The sequence below is a fragment of the Oreochromis niloticus genome, linkage group LG1 (genome assembly GCF_001858045.2).
Source record: "Oreochromis niloticus isolate F11D_XX linkage group LG1, O_niloticus_UMD_NMBU, whole genome shotgun sequence".
NCBI classification, from domain to species: Eukaryota; Metazoa; Chordata; class Actinopteri; order Cichliformes; family Cichlidae; genus Oreochromis; species Oreochromis niloticus.
Window position 1 is genome coordinate 1,569,793 of NC_031965.2, and position 18,491 is coordinate 1,588,283.

The 18,491-nt window shown below is 41.9% G+C and overlaps 1 protein-coding gene across 2 annotated transcripts; it reads left to right on the top strand.

The window, feature by feature from the left end:
- The first annotated feature begins 322 nt into the window (after window positions 1–322).
- Window positions 323–18,138, top strand: ptpmt1 (protein tyrosine phosphatase mitochondrial 1). 2 transcript variants are annotated; one of them, XM_003456888.5, is made up of 5 exons: window positions 323–749; window positions 1,009–1,313; window positions 14,037–14,117; window positions 14,317–14,508; window positions 17,489–18,138. In XM_003456888.5, exons 2-5 carry the CDS (start codon window positions 1,167–1,169, stop codon window positions 17,615–17,617), a joined length of 549 nt encoding a protein of 182 aa, XP_003456936.1. In that variant the 5' UTR covers window positions 323–749; window positions 1,009–1,166; the 3' UTR covers window positions 17,618–18,138. The 2 variants fall into 2 exon arrangements, with proteins under 2 accessions (XP_003456936.1, XP_013120597.1); XM_013265143.3 differs by lacking the exon at window positions 323–749 and having other exon boundaries at window positions 999–1,313.
- The last annotated feature ends 353 nt before the right edge of the window (window positions 18,139–18,491 follow it).

An 18,491-nucleotide genomic window follows, 5' to 3' on the forward strand; every position in this document is an offset into this window, starting at 1 on the left:
CTTTCATGGGGGGGGGTAGCAATGTTTGTGCAGTTTATGGATGAAAAAGCTCCAAGGTCAGACAAATGTCAGGTGTGCTTGAACAGTCACCTGGCTTATTGTAGGTATCCTCTACCGTTAGCTTAGCAATGGTATGTGTTTCTGTAAAGCCTCATAGTCAGGGAGAGTCAATCAGCAGAAAGGCCTCAAATTTTACACACTCCTGCACAGCCCTCTTCCAGAAGCAGCCAATCATCACTGATTGCATTATAACTACATCCTGCACCTGTAAATGTGGACTGTCTCTAAAGAAGACAACCATAACCATAGCATTATGTTTTCAGCTCACTCTGCACAGCACAGCTGCCTTTATAACGATAAAAACTAAACGTAATCTTTGACCATGAAGCTGTTACATCCATTTTATCTTTTAAAATTTGAAATGTGAGTCAGCACAGTAATATTAAACACGATGGGAGTGAGAGACAGAGAGAAGTAGTGCTCAGTGCATCATGGCAAGTCCCCCAGCAAATACAGACTATGACAGCATAACTGGAGCATGGGTTGACGAAAGGCACATTTTGAGCCCAACCTTAAAAGAAGAGATCATTTGTGTCCAAACTGTGAGGTCAGGAGAGGGGACTGAGACATGAAGCTTCTGCCTACCATTCTACTTTTAAAAACGCTAGAGTGCTGAGCTGTTCTTTTCATATTTTAACTAGCGAGATTTTCTGACGTATTTTTGGCAAATACCGTGATTTATTTCGATGGTAAGAAAAGCGCAGTGAGAAATTCAGGCTTTTATTTTGGTATAGTTTTTGAGAGATCCATATTTAAATTTGAATGTGTTAAAAAAAAAAAAAAAAAAAAGTTCTGACAGTTCTTTTTAAAAAATTGTGTGATATATGAAGCTGTTGTACTCATGATATATGTTCGACTTTGCACCTTAACATCAGCTGGTCGAGCAGAAAAAATATTCTGATTAGAGACGGAATCTATGGATGGAAAGCCAGTGTGTTTATTTTGAAGGGGTAGCAGTCGGCGGAAATCGTACTGCAGGAGGAGGAAGCTGACAGCATGTGGACTGAAGGCTGGGAAGCACACGCCGCACAGCAGCATGACGAGAGGCTGAGCTCTACACGGCACAAGTTCAATTCTTACACGACTCGTCAGAAAACAGCTCAGCCATGTCGGGAGCGTTAGCACGGCTGCTCTTCTACCCCACGTTAGCCTACAATGTTGTCATGGAGAAGGTGTCCTCGAGACGGTGGTTTGACCGAGTGGATGAAACTGTGATCCTCGGAGCGCTGCCGTTCAGGTCCATGACCAAACAGGTCCGCCTGTCAAACACTGAAGCTGCTAGCTAGCACTCGACTACGCTAACGACTCTTTAGACCAGCTACTGAGCTAGCCTGCGCTAACGAGGCGGTATTGACTTTGTTATGAACAAGTGTTTTGGCAAATTGTTATATTAGTGGTTTGTGTGTACAATTTAAAAGAAATGCTGTAAAGTCAGTAATATGCGAAGCCACAATTATGAAATAGTAACTCACAGTGAGGTCATTATCTGAATGAAGCGCTTTAGATGAGCAATCAGCAAATACTGTGATTTGTAGGTGATTCTCACCATCTTCACTCGACCTGAAGCAGAAACTGCTGCAACACCGTCTCAGTTATCTAATAAGCTAACATACCATGGCTGTGTCCCAATTCAGGGTCTGCACGCTTGAAGTACGCATTTTAAGTGCGATTACGTCACCGCCACGCGACGACGGCTGTCCCAATTCGAAGTGTACTTCAAATGCATACTCCAAATGCGCCGTCGATTTCCCCAAATATCAAGCGTGGTCCCATATATCCCACAATTCATAGCGCGGCGGTGGGTGTGGATAATTTTGCCGCAAAATACGGCAGAAGAGAGCGGCCGAAGAGTGAACTGTCAAAAGTAAGTACTGAATATGATGTCACTTATTTATGTGCGAATGTTTAATAACGAAGAACATTAAAACATTACTGTTGGCCACATGTCGGCAAAGTTGTGTGACATTAGTGATGTTTGTACTTTCAGCGTTAACTTGGTTTTAAAGCCTTTACTTATATATATGTATATATAGATATATGGTAAATGGCCTGTATTTATATAGCGCTTTACTAGTCCCTAAGGACCCCAAAGCACTTTACATATCCAGTCATCCACCCATTCACACACCTCTACTTCTAAACATATATATATAATCTGTAGTCGACCTTATCTTACAGAGAATGTGATGGTTTTATGGATAATTAAAGTCAGTCATATATCCACAAACACAACAAGCTGAAAGTCAGTGATGCTGCTCGGTTTGCAGTCCTGAATATGACGGCACAAGCAGGATTCACTGCACTGTTAATGTTAGCTATGTTATATTGCTGCCTCTGTTCGGTGGTGTCGAGCCAAACAGACTTTAACGTGTGTTTGAACGAGCTGACGGTTCACTCGTTAAGCTGAAAGAAAGATGCTTTAATCACAGGAGTCACACATGTGTCCACTGGACCATCTGGAACTCTTCTTGTTTAGCACTCGTAATAACACAAACACTAAATCCTCCTTCTCTGTGCTGTTTTGTAGCAGTGTGTACACCTGAGACTGTCACCTGTCTGTCTGTCCTGCACTCTCTCTCTGTTTCTTTCTCTCTGATTGTGGAATAAAAGTATGAACATGTATTTATAAGTTACACTTGTGTTTGAATCCTGCAGCTTATCGCACATTTGATTTCCATGTGTGACAACTGCAAGTGTCCAGAGTGAGGACAGACTGAGGGACCCACTGCTGCACATCATCTGTGAGGCTTTGCACCCCTGATGATCCACCAGGACAAACTCAGCAGTGTGTGAGGAAGAGGAGGAGGAAGAGCCAGCAGCAGCTGACAGATGGAGAGAATAGACAGACTGTTCCCTGTTTGTGAAGGACTGCTAGGAAAGTTTAACATAACTAATTGTCTGTCCTGAATCAGTCTTATTAGGTAATGTTCAAATAATGTTATCATCCCAGTGTTTTCAGTGTGGGAGAAAGTACTCAGGGCCTTCAAGTTACACACTATGAAAGGCAGCAACAAGTTTAATATTCAGAAACCTAAAGTATGTATCAGCAGCAGAATGGAGCTAAAAATAAATGTTTGTTTCAGTTCTATGAAGCTTTGAGTATTTTGGATTAGTAGCACTGCTGTGTTTGTTGCATCATATTGCTGTAATTGTTTATATGCTTTATATATTCTGAGCTAAGCTGATCTATAGTGTTACATCATATCCTATAAGGATGTTATGTGTTTGTTTACTTTCTGCCCAGTTTGACCCATTTAGCAGAAGTCAGCCTGTTTAAGGCTCTGATATCTATTCTGTATGACTTAAAGCAGTTATGACATGGTCTGATTTTCTCACCCAATAAAGGAATATTTCATATATCAGTCTGCTCTTCATTCTATCAGAAACAGTTATCACAGCTCGTACATTTTCTTTTTACACATATATGTAAGCATTGAGCCAAATTTAGTAATGCCAACATATTGAAAGAACAATGTTTGTCTCTTATATATAATACATCTATATATACACTGTCAGAGATACTTGTCTTTGAGTGAAGATTTAAGGTGATAGGAAATGTAAATAACTGCAACTTGAATCTCTGACCCAGAGTTCAAGCTCACTGCTGTAATATAGATATATATCATAATAATTTGACAATACTATAATATTGTCCATATTATATTAACATTACCACAGTGAGATGATTTTAGTCTCATGAACAACATTAGCTAATTGTTATTTACTAACTAATCTTGAAATGACTGTTCAGTACAGAAATGAAGCCCAACTATCATGTTTTACAGTCCTGTGGTCTCAACTGATCAAAGTGATGTCATGACAAAAATGAATGACCAACAAAACATTTTTTTTCTCCTTCATTTCTGTCACACAAAGCTGTATGTAACGTTTCTCGCGGTTACATACAGCTTGACCCGGCCTTTGCGGTCTAAGTGGGCCGGGTCCTCCGAAAGCCGGGTAGACCGGAAGTGAGCGACTGTGAAATTGCACAGTTTAGCCTTCAGAATTACGTCACGAGCTGTCTCGGTGGAGTGAAACTCTGCCGTCTGCTCCTTACTATCTAAAATATAACAGGACACTGGTGTAAATTCTCGACCATCTCACACTTCTGTTTAATTAGTTTTCTGTTTTGGCGTTTATTCAGCTGTGTGAAAACGCCGGAGGAACCCTCCCGAGGGATTAATTAAGTTTTATTTTATCTAATCTAATAACTTTAATCTCAGCCAAACCGATTTACTCAGGAACAAATAAAACACTGAAAAAAAACCAAACAGTAACATGTTTAAGTTATCTAAGTGACTTATATATTATGTTTAACCTGAGTAGCGAAAGACCGCGGGGGTTTGAAAACGATGTGCCGGGAGTTTTACACAGTTACATTCTCACCTGAAAATATGTTAAAAGTTTATTTTGCGACCCAGAAAGAGTAATAAGAGTAATATTAAAACTAAGTAGCTGCAGTAGTAGTAGCCATTGTTGGAAACTGGAATTGGCTGGGCTGATCTGGGATATGGTTTTTCAATTTTGTTGTCTGGGTGGAAAATCAGGAGAAATTCGGGAGAATGGTGGCTCCGGGAGATTTTCAGGAGGGGGACTGAAATTCGGGATTCTCCCAGAAAAATCGGGAGGGTTGGCATGTATGTCATAAACATTAAAGGCCTCGCAGTTCAGTAGTTTTTGCCCATAGTTGGTCCTCTTGGGTCATCAGACCTCTGATGGTCAGCATGATTTCAGGGCTCGCAAAATCGCTAGCCCGACGTCCCGGGGCTAGCGATTTTTCCAGTCGGGCTACCAAAATCTATCTCAGCCCTGCCCGTCGGGCTATCATAGGAAGGAAAATATGTGTCAATGCTTTTGCATTCTTTCGGAAATGTAGCTGAGTAATTATGTCATTGGCATCGATGAGCCACTGTCAATATGTGACATATTGAAATCGCATTTGAATTTGTGCTTGTTTTTTGCTTTCACTTTCACTTTGCGTTCGCGCGAACGCTGTGTAGAGAGCGGCAGCACTGATTGGTGAGTCACAGATTAATTGCGCACCGATTCCTCTGACATCGTCTTATCACTCATTAGCTACTATTCAAACGTGACAAGTGAAATCTCCCACAGCAAGCTTAAACATGTGAGAGGTTGATTGCGCAGAGAATCGCTGACCATTATGTAAGTACGTGTGTAAAAGCAGCAGGATTTACGCAGGAATTTTAGTTCTGCAGAGCCAAATAAGACAGGTCAGGGTGAAGAAGGGGCAGCCAAATAAAAGCCGACCACAAAACGGAAAAGTTATGACAAATCAGACTATGAGGCAAAAAGAAAGCTCAGCTTTTTTGGTTTCATGGACAAAAGAATTTCTGTGGCTGGAATATGACGAGCTAAATAACATGATGTTCTGCCGGGTGTGTCGTGAGTTTCATTTCATTTGAGTCGACAAGCGCCTTTGTAACGGGGACCAGTAATTTTAAGAAAGACCCCATCAGAACCCATGAGAAATGCGAGAAATGCAAGAAATGCATTATTGCTCAGTCTGCAATATCTTTCCCAGAACAAACAGCAATTGCAAAAAACATACTAAAAATAAACCAAGCACAAGCAGAAGTCCTGAAAAATCTTTCCAAAGCGTACTATGTTGCAAAGAGTGAACTACCATTGTCAAAATTTAGCAGTTTTTGCAAACTTCAAAAAGCAAATGGCCTCGATCTTGGTTCCCCTCACCTCTGACCCTTGACTTCAGTGGAAATTTCAGATTCAGGATCTGACACAGACTGATTCATGTTCTGCACAGTTCTTACAAGTTCATACAAATTTCTGTTCAATTAGAAACAAGTATTTGAGTTGATGACTGTGATTTTTATACAGTTGTTGTGATTTGTATTTTAACAACTTTCTGATTAATTTTTGTTTCCGTTACAATATTATACTATTGTAACGGATACAAAACATTAAAAAAAAATTGCTCTCTTTTTAATTCGGGCTACTTAAATTTATTTTTGGGCTACCAAAAACTGAAGAGTGCCTGCCCGAAGGACTACCAGAGATTTTGAAATTTTGCGAGCCTTGGATTTAATAAGTTTGTTTTTCTTCAGTAGTCAGACAGAGCACACAGTGTCTGGATGCTGCATAACTCTGAATCCTTATAGGAGCAGTGTGCATCAGTAGAAAATGAAACGCACTAAGACTAATGTTAATACTATGTTTAGCATTAATTCACACATCGCTGTTGCTATTGTTCTGCTCCTCTGTACCTCCGCCCCTTCCTCCCTTCACGATGCCCCATCAATGCATCCTGCCTACAGCCCCTGTGGCCACTCCAGCACCACTCACAGATGCACATTTGGCCACTTATTTGTGTGTTTGATTACTTTGCCCCAAAAAGAGCTTTTGAATGACCAGGGGCCTGTTCTTCGTACCTCGCTAAGTTAGCCGGATTTGATTGTTGACGATTTCGCGTGATCTTGGATCGTTCGGTTCTCCGAAGCTCATCTGGGACTTGCTGTCATAGCAACAGATCCGTAAGCGTAAGCCTGCTCGGGAGCAGGTTTACTTTATGTAAACAGGATTAGATCGCGGCCTCTCAGGTATGTCCGCTGCAGTTATATGAAAGCAAGAGCGATATTTCGCCACTGTTTTACCATAAATAAATATTATCAATGTAACTAAAGATAATGTATTTGATTCTTTTATTGATTTCATACAGATACATACAGGTCATTTCCGAAAAAAAGGGAAATGTACTATTAATCATTCTATTACATGTAGTAGATCATGTCAGATGTAATTCATATTTTAGAGTAGTAATAGTAAATTACTACGTGCAATCAAGATGAGAGACCACGGCTAAAAAAGCGAAGGTGGATTTGGGAAGTCTGTCGCAGCCATGTCCTGTCCGTTTGTACGCGAGCAAGGAAGGTGCAAGATTGATAAGGAGAGTTTACAGAATTTAGCGTATATTGCGGGATAGACGGGATCCTTTAGCTCGGCGTGACGGTGTGCTCATAGAGAGATATCGATTCTCCCGTGAGGGTATTATTTACTTTCTCTCTCTCTCTCTCTCTCTCTCTCCAAATATATATATATATATATATATATATATATATATATATATATATATATACTTACTGTACTGTATATACTTACTCCCGACTTACTGTGCATGCTTCAGTCACCCCTTGCATGGGAACAGGTAAAAGTGATGGAGTGTTATTCAAACTACACACATAAAAACCCACAATGTCAATAAATGTCACAGTACAAAAAGGGGTGTGACGAGGGGGTGCAGGACCACCACCTGTCTTTATTTGCTCTGCCCTTTTCTTGGTTGCTGTTATAAACAAACAGATTATTCCAGGGTCTCTTGTCATAGACTAAAAGCAATATAAGTGATAAATATTACCATTCTGTAGAATATTCTTATATTTCACTTTTACTTTTTCCCATGTTCTAGTGGGTCCTGTTGTGGCTCTAATGTGAAAGAGGATATGATGTAATATAATATAATGTGGAATGAAATAATATCACATGATATAATGTAATATCATGGATCACTTACGAGTTTAATTTGTCAGCAACTTTCTGCCAGCCCTCTCTCCTTGCTTTTGCAGCCTTTGCAGTGTTCCCCTGCGTTTTAATTAAACTCTGAAACTCCTGATATCCCTCAATCAAGAGTTCTTGGTCTGCTGCCGTGAGATACTGCGCGCGCTCCTTCGACATCTTCGCCGACCAATCACAGGGTTGCCGATCAATGTTTCTACTATCGATGCGTAGCCCCTTTTAAGCCACCCAGTGATCTCAGATTACTTCAGCCAGCTATACTAATCGTCAACAACAGGTGCGTTCGGACAACCGGATTAGCGAGCTCACGGTTAGCGCGATGATTTGATCTTGGATGTGTCATTTGATCTTGGATGTAGTAAGCGAGGTACGAAGAACATCCCCCTTTTCTTGAGCCAAGGGTTTTTCTTTTATAAAAGTAATTCTGGCAAAGAAGCTTTTGGATAATTGTAGGACTGTGATTTTTTTAAATGTGTTTGATTATTAAATGGTAGGCAAACATCCCTTCCTCAGTGTGAGGAATACAGCTTATTAACGTAAAGACCGTTACACACAGAACATGCTGCGTAAAAATGCCATGAAACACACACTGAACGTTGTGTTTTTGTCACATTACACATACTGGATATCACATGTTACATGATTAGAATTAGAATAAGGACCACAGGAATCTTTCTCCTTAGCTCAGGTAAGATGCCTGTTGTTTATGAGTGGCTGATATTAATGAAGTCAATGGCTGTAGCCCCTTTGCTGAACACACATGTACGTTGTGACACTGACACCACCGTCAGTCTGTTCCTTGGCAAACTCTCCAAAGTTTTTGAATCTGCTGTTTTTGACAGTCCTGTGCTCGTGTGTGTTGCTCGTGTACACTGTTCCCTTCTAGTCAACTTTCCATGAATATTTATTTGAGTATGCACACTGTGAACTGCCAGCTTTTGCAGCAGTGACTGTCAGTGGCTTCTGGTGGTTGTTGATTTTTGCCATCTGAACATTTGGTAAGTCAGCAGTCTTCCTCATGGCTGTGGACTCCAGATGAAATATTCTAATAATTTGAGATATCGGATTTCTGTTTTTTGTGATCATCAAAATAAAAAAAGTCTTGGAAAAAATGAACTTGTTCACAATATTGCCATTTTCTGAGATGCACCAGTGCTTGTATGCAGAGGTGGAAAGAGTACTAAAATATTTTACTCAAGTAAAAGTACTATTACTTTGCTGAAATTTTACTCAAGTACAAGTAAAATTACCTGTCTAAAAATGTACTCAAGTAAAAGTAAAAAGTAGCTCATTTAAAATGTACCCAGAGTAAAAGTTACATAGTTACTTTTCTGTCAGCAGGAGGACAGCCGCTTCTGAGTAGTGCAAAAAAAGACAGTGAGATATAAATCTTAAAGTAGTTCTTTTTTAATGAAAAGAAAAACTTTACAAATTAAAGTGCAGCGGCAGTTAAACTGCAAGTCTGTACATGAAAATGGATAATGGTCACCAAACCAACCAACCATACTGTCAGGTATCACAGTGTTTTCAGTACAAAACTATATCATTCTTTCACATGAGAATGTGTTCTAAACTGTCAAATAAGAGAACAAGTACTGAACGGCAGCTGCTGTAAAAATGTTTTTTAATTTTTTAAACTTGGCCCTGCCCTACTGTACCTCTAGATTAAAGTTCCTTTGTGTCCATCCTAGAGTGTTACTCTCTGAACTTCCTGTTAATTTTGAGGAGCAGTTGATTTTCAAAGTTAGTAGAGTTCATCCTTGCTCGCTTTGCAGTGAACAGTAGTCCAGCACAGCTAAAGAGACGCTGGAAGGCAGCTGAGGCAGGCAGGCCAGTGTTAAGTTTGAGAGAAAGTTTTTTGACGTCCCTAATAAGACATCAATGCATTACATAGCTACCGCTGGTAAATTATACCAATATACCTCGTGTTTTTTTTATTGGACAGTAACAGGCTAGTTAACGGGAGGTTGCAAGTGCTAATTAACAAGTAACAGAAGTCAGCTGTCTTTGACTAATCTAAGGTAAGTGAGCGCTCTGTTATTCTTTTGCCTGCAGTGTGAACATATGTGGGTTAAGTAAGAAAGTAGCCGCTTCTGTCTTTAACTATTTTTTAAAATAAATTATTATTATTAACAAACAGGAAAAACGTAGGTAAACACATTTTCTTTTGGCAATTTACCAACCCAGTAAAAAAAATGTAAGTTGCGTGGACAACAACGTGCCCGATTACAGCAAGTTGCTAGTACCAACCAACGTTAGCTGTGTTCTTCACAGATGTCTCAACTTAATGTGATCAATTTGAACACAGCCTTTTTTGTCACTTCCGGCGCCCCCCGTGTGCGGCAGCCTGTTACAGCAGCTCTGCTCATTCTGAGTTTCTTTCTTTCTTATCTTTTTTCTTCTCGTAATTTTTATAACTAACGTATTAGTAATTAGACTCTGCAACCATGTTCTACCGTTTTGTGCTAGTTCTGGTTGTTTTTCTTAGTTTTTTTCTACTTTTTTCACCCGTGTCTGGGGACCCAGAGCAGGGATCCTTTGTTTACAGCAGGGATCAGCTGTTAGCGCTGCGTCCAGCAGCGGTACTGCCGGCGGACAGACTCGACATTCCCAGTGAACTAAGGAAGAAAAGACGGGTGTGTCGTGCTGGGAAGGAGCGCCGTCGCCCGAGAAGGAGACGTTATCGACCATCTCTTCCTTCTGTAATTATTGGAAACGTACGATCTCTGCCCAATAAGATGGATGAGCTAACGTCGCTAACCTGGTCACAGAGGGAGTACCGGCAATGTAGCATCATGATGCTAACGGAGTCGTGGCTAACACCGCTAACTCCGGACACGAGCGTGACACTACCGGGATTCCAGCTGCTGCGGGCGGACAGGACGAGAGAGAGCGGTAAGAGGAAAGGCGGGGGACTGGCAGTGTTTGTGAATGACAGATGGTGTAACCCCGGGCACATCACTGTGAAAGAACAACTCTGCAGCAGAGACATTGAGCTGTTAGCCGTTAGCATGCGTCCATACTACCTGCCCCGGGAATTCTCGCATGTTATCGCGATAACAGCGTATGTCCCCCCCTCGGCCAACGCGGATGCAGCCTGTGACTCTCTCCACTCTGTGGTCAGCAGATTGCAAACACAATCTCCGAGAGCCCTTCTCATAATATCAGGGGACTTCAATCATGCCTCACTGGACTCCACACTGCCCACCTTCACCCAGTATGTGACCTGCCCAACCAGAGACAATAAAACACTGGACTTACTGTATGCCAATGCAGAAGAGGCATACAGTTCATCACCTCTCCCTCCCCTGGGCAGATCTGATCACAACCTGGTGCACCTTGTCCCTGTGTATGAGCCCTTAGTGCGCAGGGAGCCACCAGCCACCCGCACAGTGCAGAGATGGTCAGAGGAGAGCGAGGAGGCTCTTAAGGATTGTTTTGAGTCGACTGTGTGGGAGGTGATCTGTGACGACCACGGAGAGGACATCGACAGCCTTACTACATGCATTACTGACTATATTAATTTCTGTGTGGATAACACCGTACCTACCAGGACTGTGCGGTGTTTCTCCAACAACAAACCTTGGATTACCCCAGAAATTAAAGCCGTCCTCAAGCAGAAGAGGAGGGCCTTCAAATCCAGAGACAAAGAGGAGTTGAAAAGGGTGCAGAGAGAGCTGAGGGGACTGATAAGAAATGGGAAGGACAGCTACAGGCAGAAGATGGAGAACCAGCTTCAGCAAAATAATGTTGGTGAAGTCTGGAGAGGCCTCAGAACGATCTCAGGCCACAAACATCAGAACTCTCTGCCTGGGAGGGATGTGAGGTGGGCAAATGAACTGAATCATTTCTTCAACAGATTTGATTCAGCCATGAGGCAGTCTCCAACATCGGCTGCAGACTCACCCACCCCCACTGCTGCTGTTCCACCTCTGACACCTCAGACACTTCACACCTCCTCTATTCACCCTGCTCACCCCTCCCCACCCCCAACAACAGCATCCAATACACACTCAACACAAGGCTCCAGCCTGTCTCTCTCAACCACCCAGGTTAGGAGGGAACTGAGGAGGATTAAAGCCAAGAAGGCAGCGGGTCCAGATGGCATCAGCTCGAGGGTCGTCAGGTCCTGCGCGGACCAACTGTGTGGGGTGATGGAGCACCTCTTCAACCTGAGCCTGAGGCTGGGAAGAGTCCCACAGTTCTGGAAAACTTCCTGTGTTGTTCCAGTGCCAAAGACTTCACGCCCCAAGGACCTCAACAGCTACAGGCCGGTGGCTCTGACATCCCACCTGATGAAGACCCTGGAGCGGCTGGTCCTGGCTCAGCTTCGGCGCCTTGTGAGCTCATCACTGGACCCACTTCAGTTTGCCTACCAGCCTGGCATTGGAGCGGATGATGCCGTCATTCACCTCCTACATCGTTCCCTCACTCACCTGGAGACCGCTGGGAGCACTGTGAGAATCACGTTCTTTGATTTCTCCAGTGCCTTCAACACTATTCTTCCCTTGGTTCTGAAGGACAAGCTGGAGAACTCTGGAGTGGACCATCATCTCACTACCTGGATTTTGGACTACCTCACCGACCGACCACAGTATGTGAGGACTCAGGGCTGTGTGTCTGACAGGGTCGTCTGCAGTACGGGGGCCCCACAGGGAACGGTTCTGGCTCCGTTCCTCTTCACCATCTACACTGCAGACTTCTCCCACAACTCCACCCAGTGCTTCCTGCAGAAGTTCTCTGATGACTCTGCAATAGTCGGCCTCATCACTGATGGGGACGACAAGGAGTACAGAGGACTGACTCAGGACTTTGTGGACTGGTGCCAGCTGAACTACCTCCAGATCAATGCCAGTAAAACCAAGGAGCTGGTGGTAGACTTCCGCAGGCACAAGCATCCTCCACTGCAACCACTGAACATCCAAGGTATGGACATCAAGGCTGTGGACAGCTACAGGTACCTTGGTGTTCATCTGAACAACAAACTGGACTGGACTCATAACTCAGACGCCCTCTACAGGAAAGGGCAGAGCAGGCTGTACCTGCTGCGGAGACTCAGGTCGTTTGGAGTGGAGGGCCCACTCCTGAAGACCTTCTATGACTCTGTGGTGGCCTCAGCCATCTTTTATGGTGTGGTCTGCTGGGGGGGCAGCATCTCTGCTGGGGACAGGAAGAGACTGAACAGGCTGATCCGAAGGGCCAGCTCTGTTCTAGGATGCCCTCTGGACCCAGTGGAGGTGGTGAGTGACAGGAGAATGGTGGCTAAGCTGTCATCCCTGATGGACAACATCTCCCACCCCATGCATGAGACTGTGACAGCACTGAGCAGCTCCTTCAGTGGGAGACTGCGGCACCCACGGTGTGGGACGGAGAGATTTCGCAGGTCTTTCCTCCCCACTGCTGTCAGACTCCACAATAAAGACTTTTGCAGCTGATCAAACACACAAACCCACACATGTGCAATAAGACTGCTATATGTGCAATTCTTCTTCTGACGAAGTTGTGTTTTTGTATTTTCCTACTCAGTTGTATATAGTATTTGTATTTCTATTTTATTCTATTGTATATATTATTCTATTCTATTTTATTCTATTGTACATAGTATTTTATTTTATTTTATTTTATTGCATTCCAGTGTTTTCTAATTTCTGCTACATAACTTTGCACTTTTGCTGTAACAAAACAAATTTCCCACCTGTGGGACTAATAAAGGCCATCTTATCTTATCTTATCTTATCTTTTGCTACCATAACGGTACGAGTTGTATTTAACTTACCTCTACATGCTTGCGCAGGTTTGATGTGGAATTTTTAAAAGCTGCTAACTCGGTCTCTCTGGGCAAACACAGCTTACACTGCATAATAAAGCTGTTGCCTTTCTTGCACTTGAAGCCGAAATGGTCCCTTAAATACGGCCAGGGGTTCACATCCGTTTCTTCGAGTTCAGGGTCAGCAGAATTCGACGGGGCTTCTTTTTTCACTGGATCCATAACACCGATGTCAGACTCCATCTTTAACGTGACCTTAGCGCCAATTTGTTCTACTACCCATCATTCCCTGCAGTATTTCTGAAGCGCAATGTTTTTTTTTTATTTTTAATTTACTCAGTAACGGGTGTGATTGAAAACGTAGCGAACTACAATACTTTTTAAAAAATATACTTAAGTAAAAGTAAAATTACAGACTTGAAAAATGACTTTAAAAAGCACAAATACACAAAAAAACTACTCAATTACAGTAACGCAAGTAAATGTAATTTGTTACTTTCCACCTCTGCTTGTATGAAGAGCAGAGAAAGAGACTGGAAATATATTTTGTCAAGACCTCATAAAAAAATGGAATAAAGGAGAGAAAGCGTACTTAGAGCGCTGCTCTCGTGGCAGTTGCAGTTTTCAACTCAGAGCTGATGACCTGTTTTTGCTGTTGCAGCTGGTGGAAACAGAAAATGTTCGAGGGGTGATCACCATGAACGAAGAGTATGAGACCAAATATTTCTGCAACTCAGCTCAGGTGAGTTCCCTTCGTTTGAGTTCCCATTATTAAGTTGAGGTGCAGTTGAATCGTCCTGCTCATATTTGAAATGACCCTGTGCTGTCATGTATATGCAAGATAAGTTAAATACTGATGTGTGATAGAAGTTCAAACCCTAACAGTGCCAAAGAGCTGCCCCTCATACACTGTGTCATTTATTGTTGCGGCGCTGATGCAGGAGTGGCAGGCTGCTGGTGTGGAGCAGCTCAGGCTGAGCACTGTGGACCTGACTGGTGTCCCCAGCATGGAGAACCTCCACAGAGGCGTGGAGTTTGCACTGCAGCATAAAGAGCAGGGAACCAGTGTGTACGTGCACTGCAAGGCTGGACGTTCCCGGAGCGCCACATTAGCTGCCGCCTACCTCATACGGGTCAGTATGAAACTGTGAGGAGGTCGCGCTCAAACTGCCACCTGCTGTTTGCAATAGAGATGGCACGATACCACTTTTTTATGTCCGATACCGATGTCATAAATCTGAATATCTGCCGATACCGATATGAATCCGATATAGTGTGTTTTTTAATCAATAAAACTTTTTTTAATATCTTGCTGCATTTTGTATAAGTTCATACTCAAGTTTAAATAAACAACAACACTAAAGCTATTCTGTTATACCTGTATGTAAAAAATACACTGCAGCCAAAATATTTCATAGTTCAGCAACACTGATCAATCTAATAAACTTAAACCTGCTCCATCCTCCCTATTCTGGTATTTTAAAGAGTACTTAGCAGAAATATTAAGCAACCTAACTAATAGGGTTGCAAACTCCCAGCAAAAAAAAAAAAATAGGGAACCACCCCCCACCCTCCACCTCATGATGCTTAATCGACGTAATCAACTTTAATTTGATGCAGGGTGAAAAAAAATGCACAGAAATAAATTATTTTTCAAGAATAATTAAATAGATTCAACATCTTTCTTCAACAGAATTGCAGAATTCACAGATGGTACCTTCCCAAAGGAAAAAGTAGTATAGCTTACTAGGGTATATTAGACTTAACAGTTACTATATACAGTAATGGACTTCTATACATTTTACATCAGATTAAAACTTTGGGTGTAAGATTCAGATAATTATTTATTAAAAGCTCGACATTTTAAATGAGAATAAGAAAGAAAAGTATGTCTTTGTGCCCCCTTTTCCCTGTTCATGCCCTATCGGCCCCCCTGGCTAAACTTTGCTAGATCCGCCCCTGCACAGTTACCAGCCGTCAGCTACGTAGAAAAGGATCCTGGTGTAGAAAGTAATATTAAATACATTCTAACAACAGCTTATCAAGCTTAAACTTGCTGCTGTTGTTCCGCCGCTGGTTTCCTCTTTCTGGTGCAAAGTGGGCCAAAAACAAAGAAGAGAGACGGACTCGCGACAGAAAAGCCGATCAGCTGATCATTGATCAGTTTCATGATTGAAGTAGCGGCAGGAGAGGGAGAGAGAGAGAGAGAGGCAGTCGCTCCATATATCAGTTGTTAAGCTTAACGCGGGAACGCTTTACTAACATTCAGAGATGAACTTACACACTTGCTTTACTTCTCTCTGGGATAACTTCCTCGGAGATGAAATGCTGGTTTGGTAGCGAGGCTACAAATACACACAGCCGCTCTATCACATGACGCACACTGCTGTAACGTGCTACGGTTATGAGCCGAGTTACACCGTGTAGCAAGTTTTGTGAGGTGCTTTTTTGATATTTAATGGATCGGATTACATTTTTTATTTCTCTCCGATATCCGATCCAGTAATTTAGGTCAGTATCGGACCGATACCGATACGTAATATCGGATCGGTCCATCTTTAGTTTGAACTGCAGACAGCAGTTTGCACAAAAACAGAAAGTGGAGAGAAGAACATCCCACTTTTCATGGTAACGCAAGATAAAGCATAAAGGGCAGATAAAAAATAAAGACATAATTAATAAATAGAATAATAAATTCACATTTGTTATGTTGGATAATTTTGAACAAGTAAGAATAAGGCGGCAACAAATCAGGTTTTTACAGGAAAAATAATTATACTGTCATAAAATCTGAGCAGCACATAAGCACTTTTAAGTACTGTGTAATTTCCTGGTATTTTAGCAGCAAAACAAACAACATTTCCCTGTATTTACGTCATAAATACGTGTTACTTTCTGTGGAGCAGGCAATATTACAGAGTGGACTAAACATGCCTAACCTGCATGTATTTTAGAGGAAAGGAGACACAATTAGTGTATTGAGTATTGCGTAACTTATTTTAAGTCAGGGCCTCAAATTCGCGGCCCGGGGGCCACTTGAAGAAATCTCATGCAGTGTGTCCTTGAAGTTCTTTAAAAAGCTAAAAATGATTGAACATGAAGGCAGCATGAGCAGAGAGCACAAACATGCTGAGGGATGGGCTGTTAGCTCGGTGACAGAGTCACACTTATGTCTGCAGTTTATTTTGTTAAACACAAACACAATGACGGCAGCAGTGCTGCCACGCGTGTGCACAGACCGAGAGGACCAGTGTGTTTGTTTGGTGGTTCGATAAAAATCTGCGTTCATGTTTGCAGTTTTGTCTCGTTATACAATATTTGAAATTAAAAAAACAAACAAAACATTTTCAGAAATATTTGTGGTGTTTTCTTGTTTGTTTAGTTTTTTATTACTACTTGAACACAAAGTGGTCCTCCAATGAGATGACATCATTTCAGTTTCAGAGCCTGTTTTAAGTAGTGTGTAATTAGCTGGTAATTTTGCAGAAAAACAATATTTTTGATGCAGTTTTCGTGTTGATGACTGTAAATGTGGAGTGACTTAACCATCCCTTTTTACATCCTTATTTTGTTACACTGTGTACATGATGGATTTTCAGTTATTCAGTTGTTCTTTTTAACTTACAGTGTACTTAAATTACTTACACTGTAAGCTGTGTCTCCTTTCCTCTAAAATACCCGAGTCAATCCATAACACGACTCTGCGTCTCCTCCTGTGTGTTTCTCCTTCCCTGTAAAATACCCAGAAACTGGCCGAGGTTAATCCGCTTCATAATATGGCCCGCTCCCTGAACAGTACAGCATACTGCTAAATTACAATGTAATATATTTCTTTGTTTCCTCAAAAAAACAGACTTTTTACCCTCTTATTCCAGCGTACTTACCTTTAAAGTAGTGGTATGTAAATATAAACACATGGTCATTTAAAAAAAAAAACACATGCCACATTTCAGCTCAGTTTTTGACACGTTTACCTCCACATGCACTGAACCACAGAGTGTTTAAGTCAATTTTCCAGAGTGGTGATTGTATGAAACATGCTCATGGCTGATGAGTCGCTCGGGTACCAAGCGACAGGTTTGCTGTGTTGACCGTTTGCTTTCCTGGTGACAGTTACACTGCTGGACTCCAGAAGAGGCCTGTCAGAAGCTGGCATCTGTTCGACCGCACATCCTAGTACGCTCCGCTCAGCTGGAGATGCTGAGGAAGTACTACCAGCAGATGTGTGCACAGTCTAGCTGAGAGAGCGGGGCAGTGTGTTCCCGCTGGAGGTGGGAGACGGCGACTCAGAGCCTCCGTCAGAACAACCGTAACAGGAAATGCAACTGTTGCCTTTTCAGCAAGTCCTCTTTGGCATGTGTACAGCTACAGAACAGAAGATGTTATTTATCTGTTTTTTTTACTCTTTAATATAATTTTGTTGAAAGAAATTTTCCTTTTTATAATTTGATTTCCAGCCACGTTATTCTGTTTTAACTAACAAACTAAGACAAATCACTGCAGTGCGATCAACCTTTTTTCTTAAAAAAGAAAACACTCCCGTCAGAGCCGGCTGATGTCAGCTGGAGTTTAACCAACAAGATGAGAACACTGTAGTGAATAATTCAGTAATGAAGGTGTTTCTGTGTAGACTGGAAAATATTTGCTTTATATTTTTCTGCAGTGCCTCATAATGTAGAAAAATGACCATAAATAAATATTTATGACATAAAGAGTAATGGTGCTTCTTTGTTTTCAGTACTTTGGTCTTATTGGCAAGCACATATTTAAATAAAGTTGGGATGTTCCAATGTGACAGTCATCAAGAAGGTTTAATATGAGGACGGAGTCCCCGAAGCAAACAGACATGAAACATGTTCAAGTGATAATACACTGTTAGATTCTATTTCATGCAAACAAATAGAAAAATTAAATTGAAGTAAAACAAAATAAAACCTAAATCTAACTGTAGCGTGGACAAACATTTGGTCAACTTTTACTCGTAAAGTGTCCAAACGTGTCATCCTAGTAGGGTAGCTGTTTATTGGAAGACCATTTAACTTTAGCATTTAATATTAGTTTCAACTGAAACGCCGTTGGCTAACAGCAGTGACCATTTTATGCCGGACGATCTTCC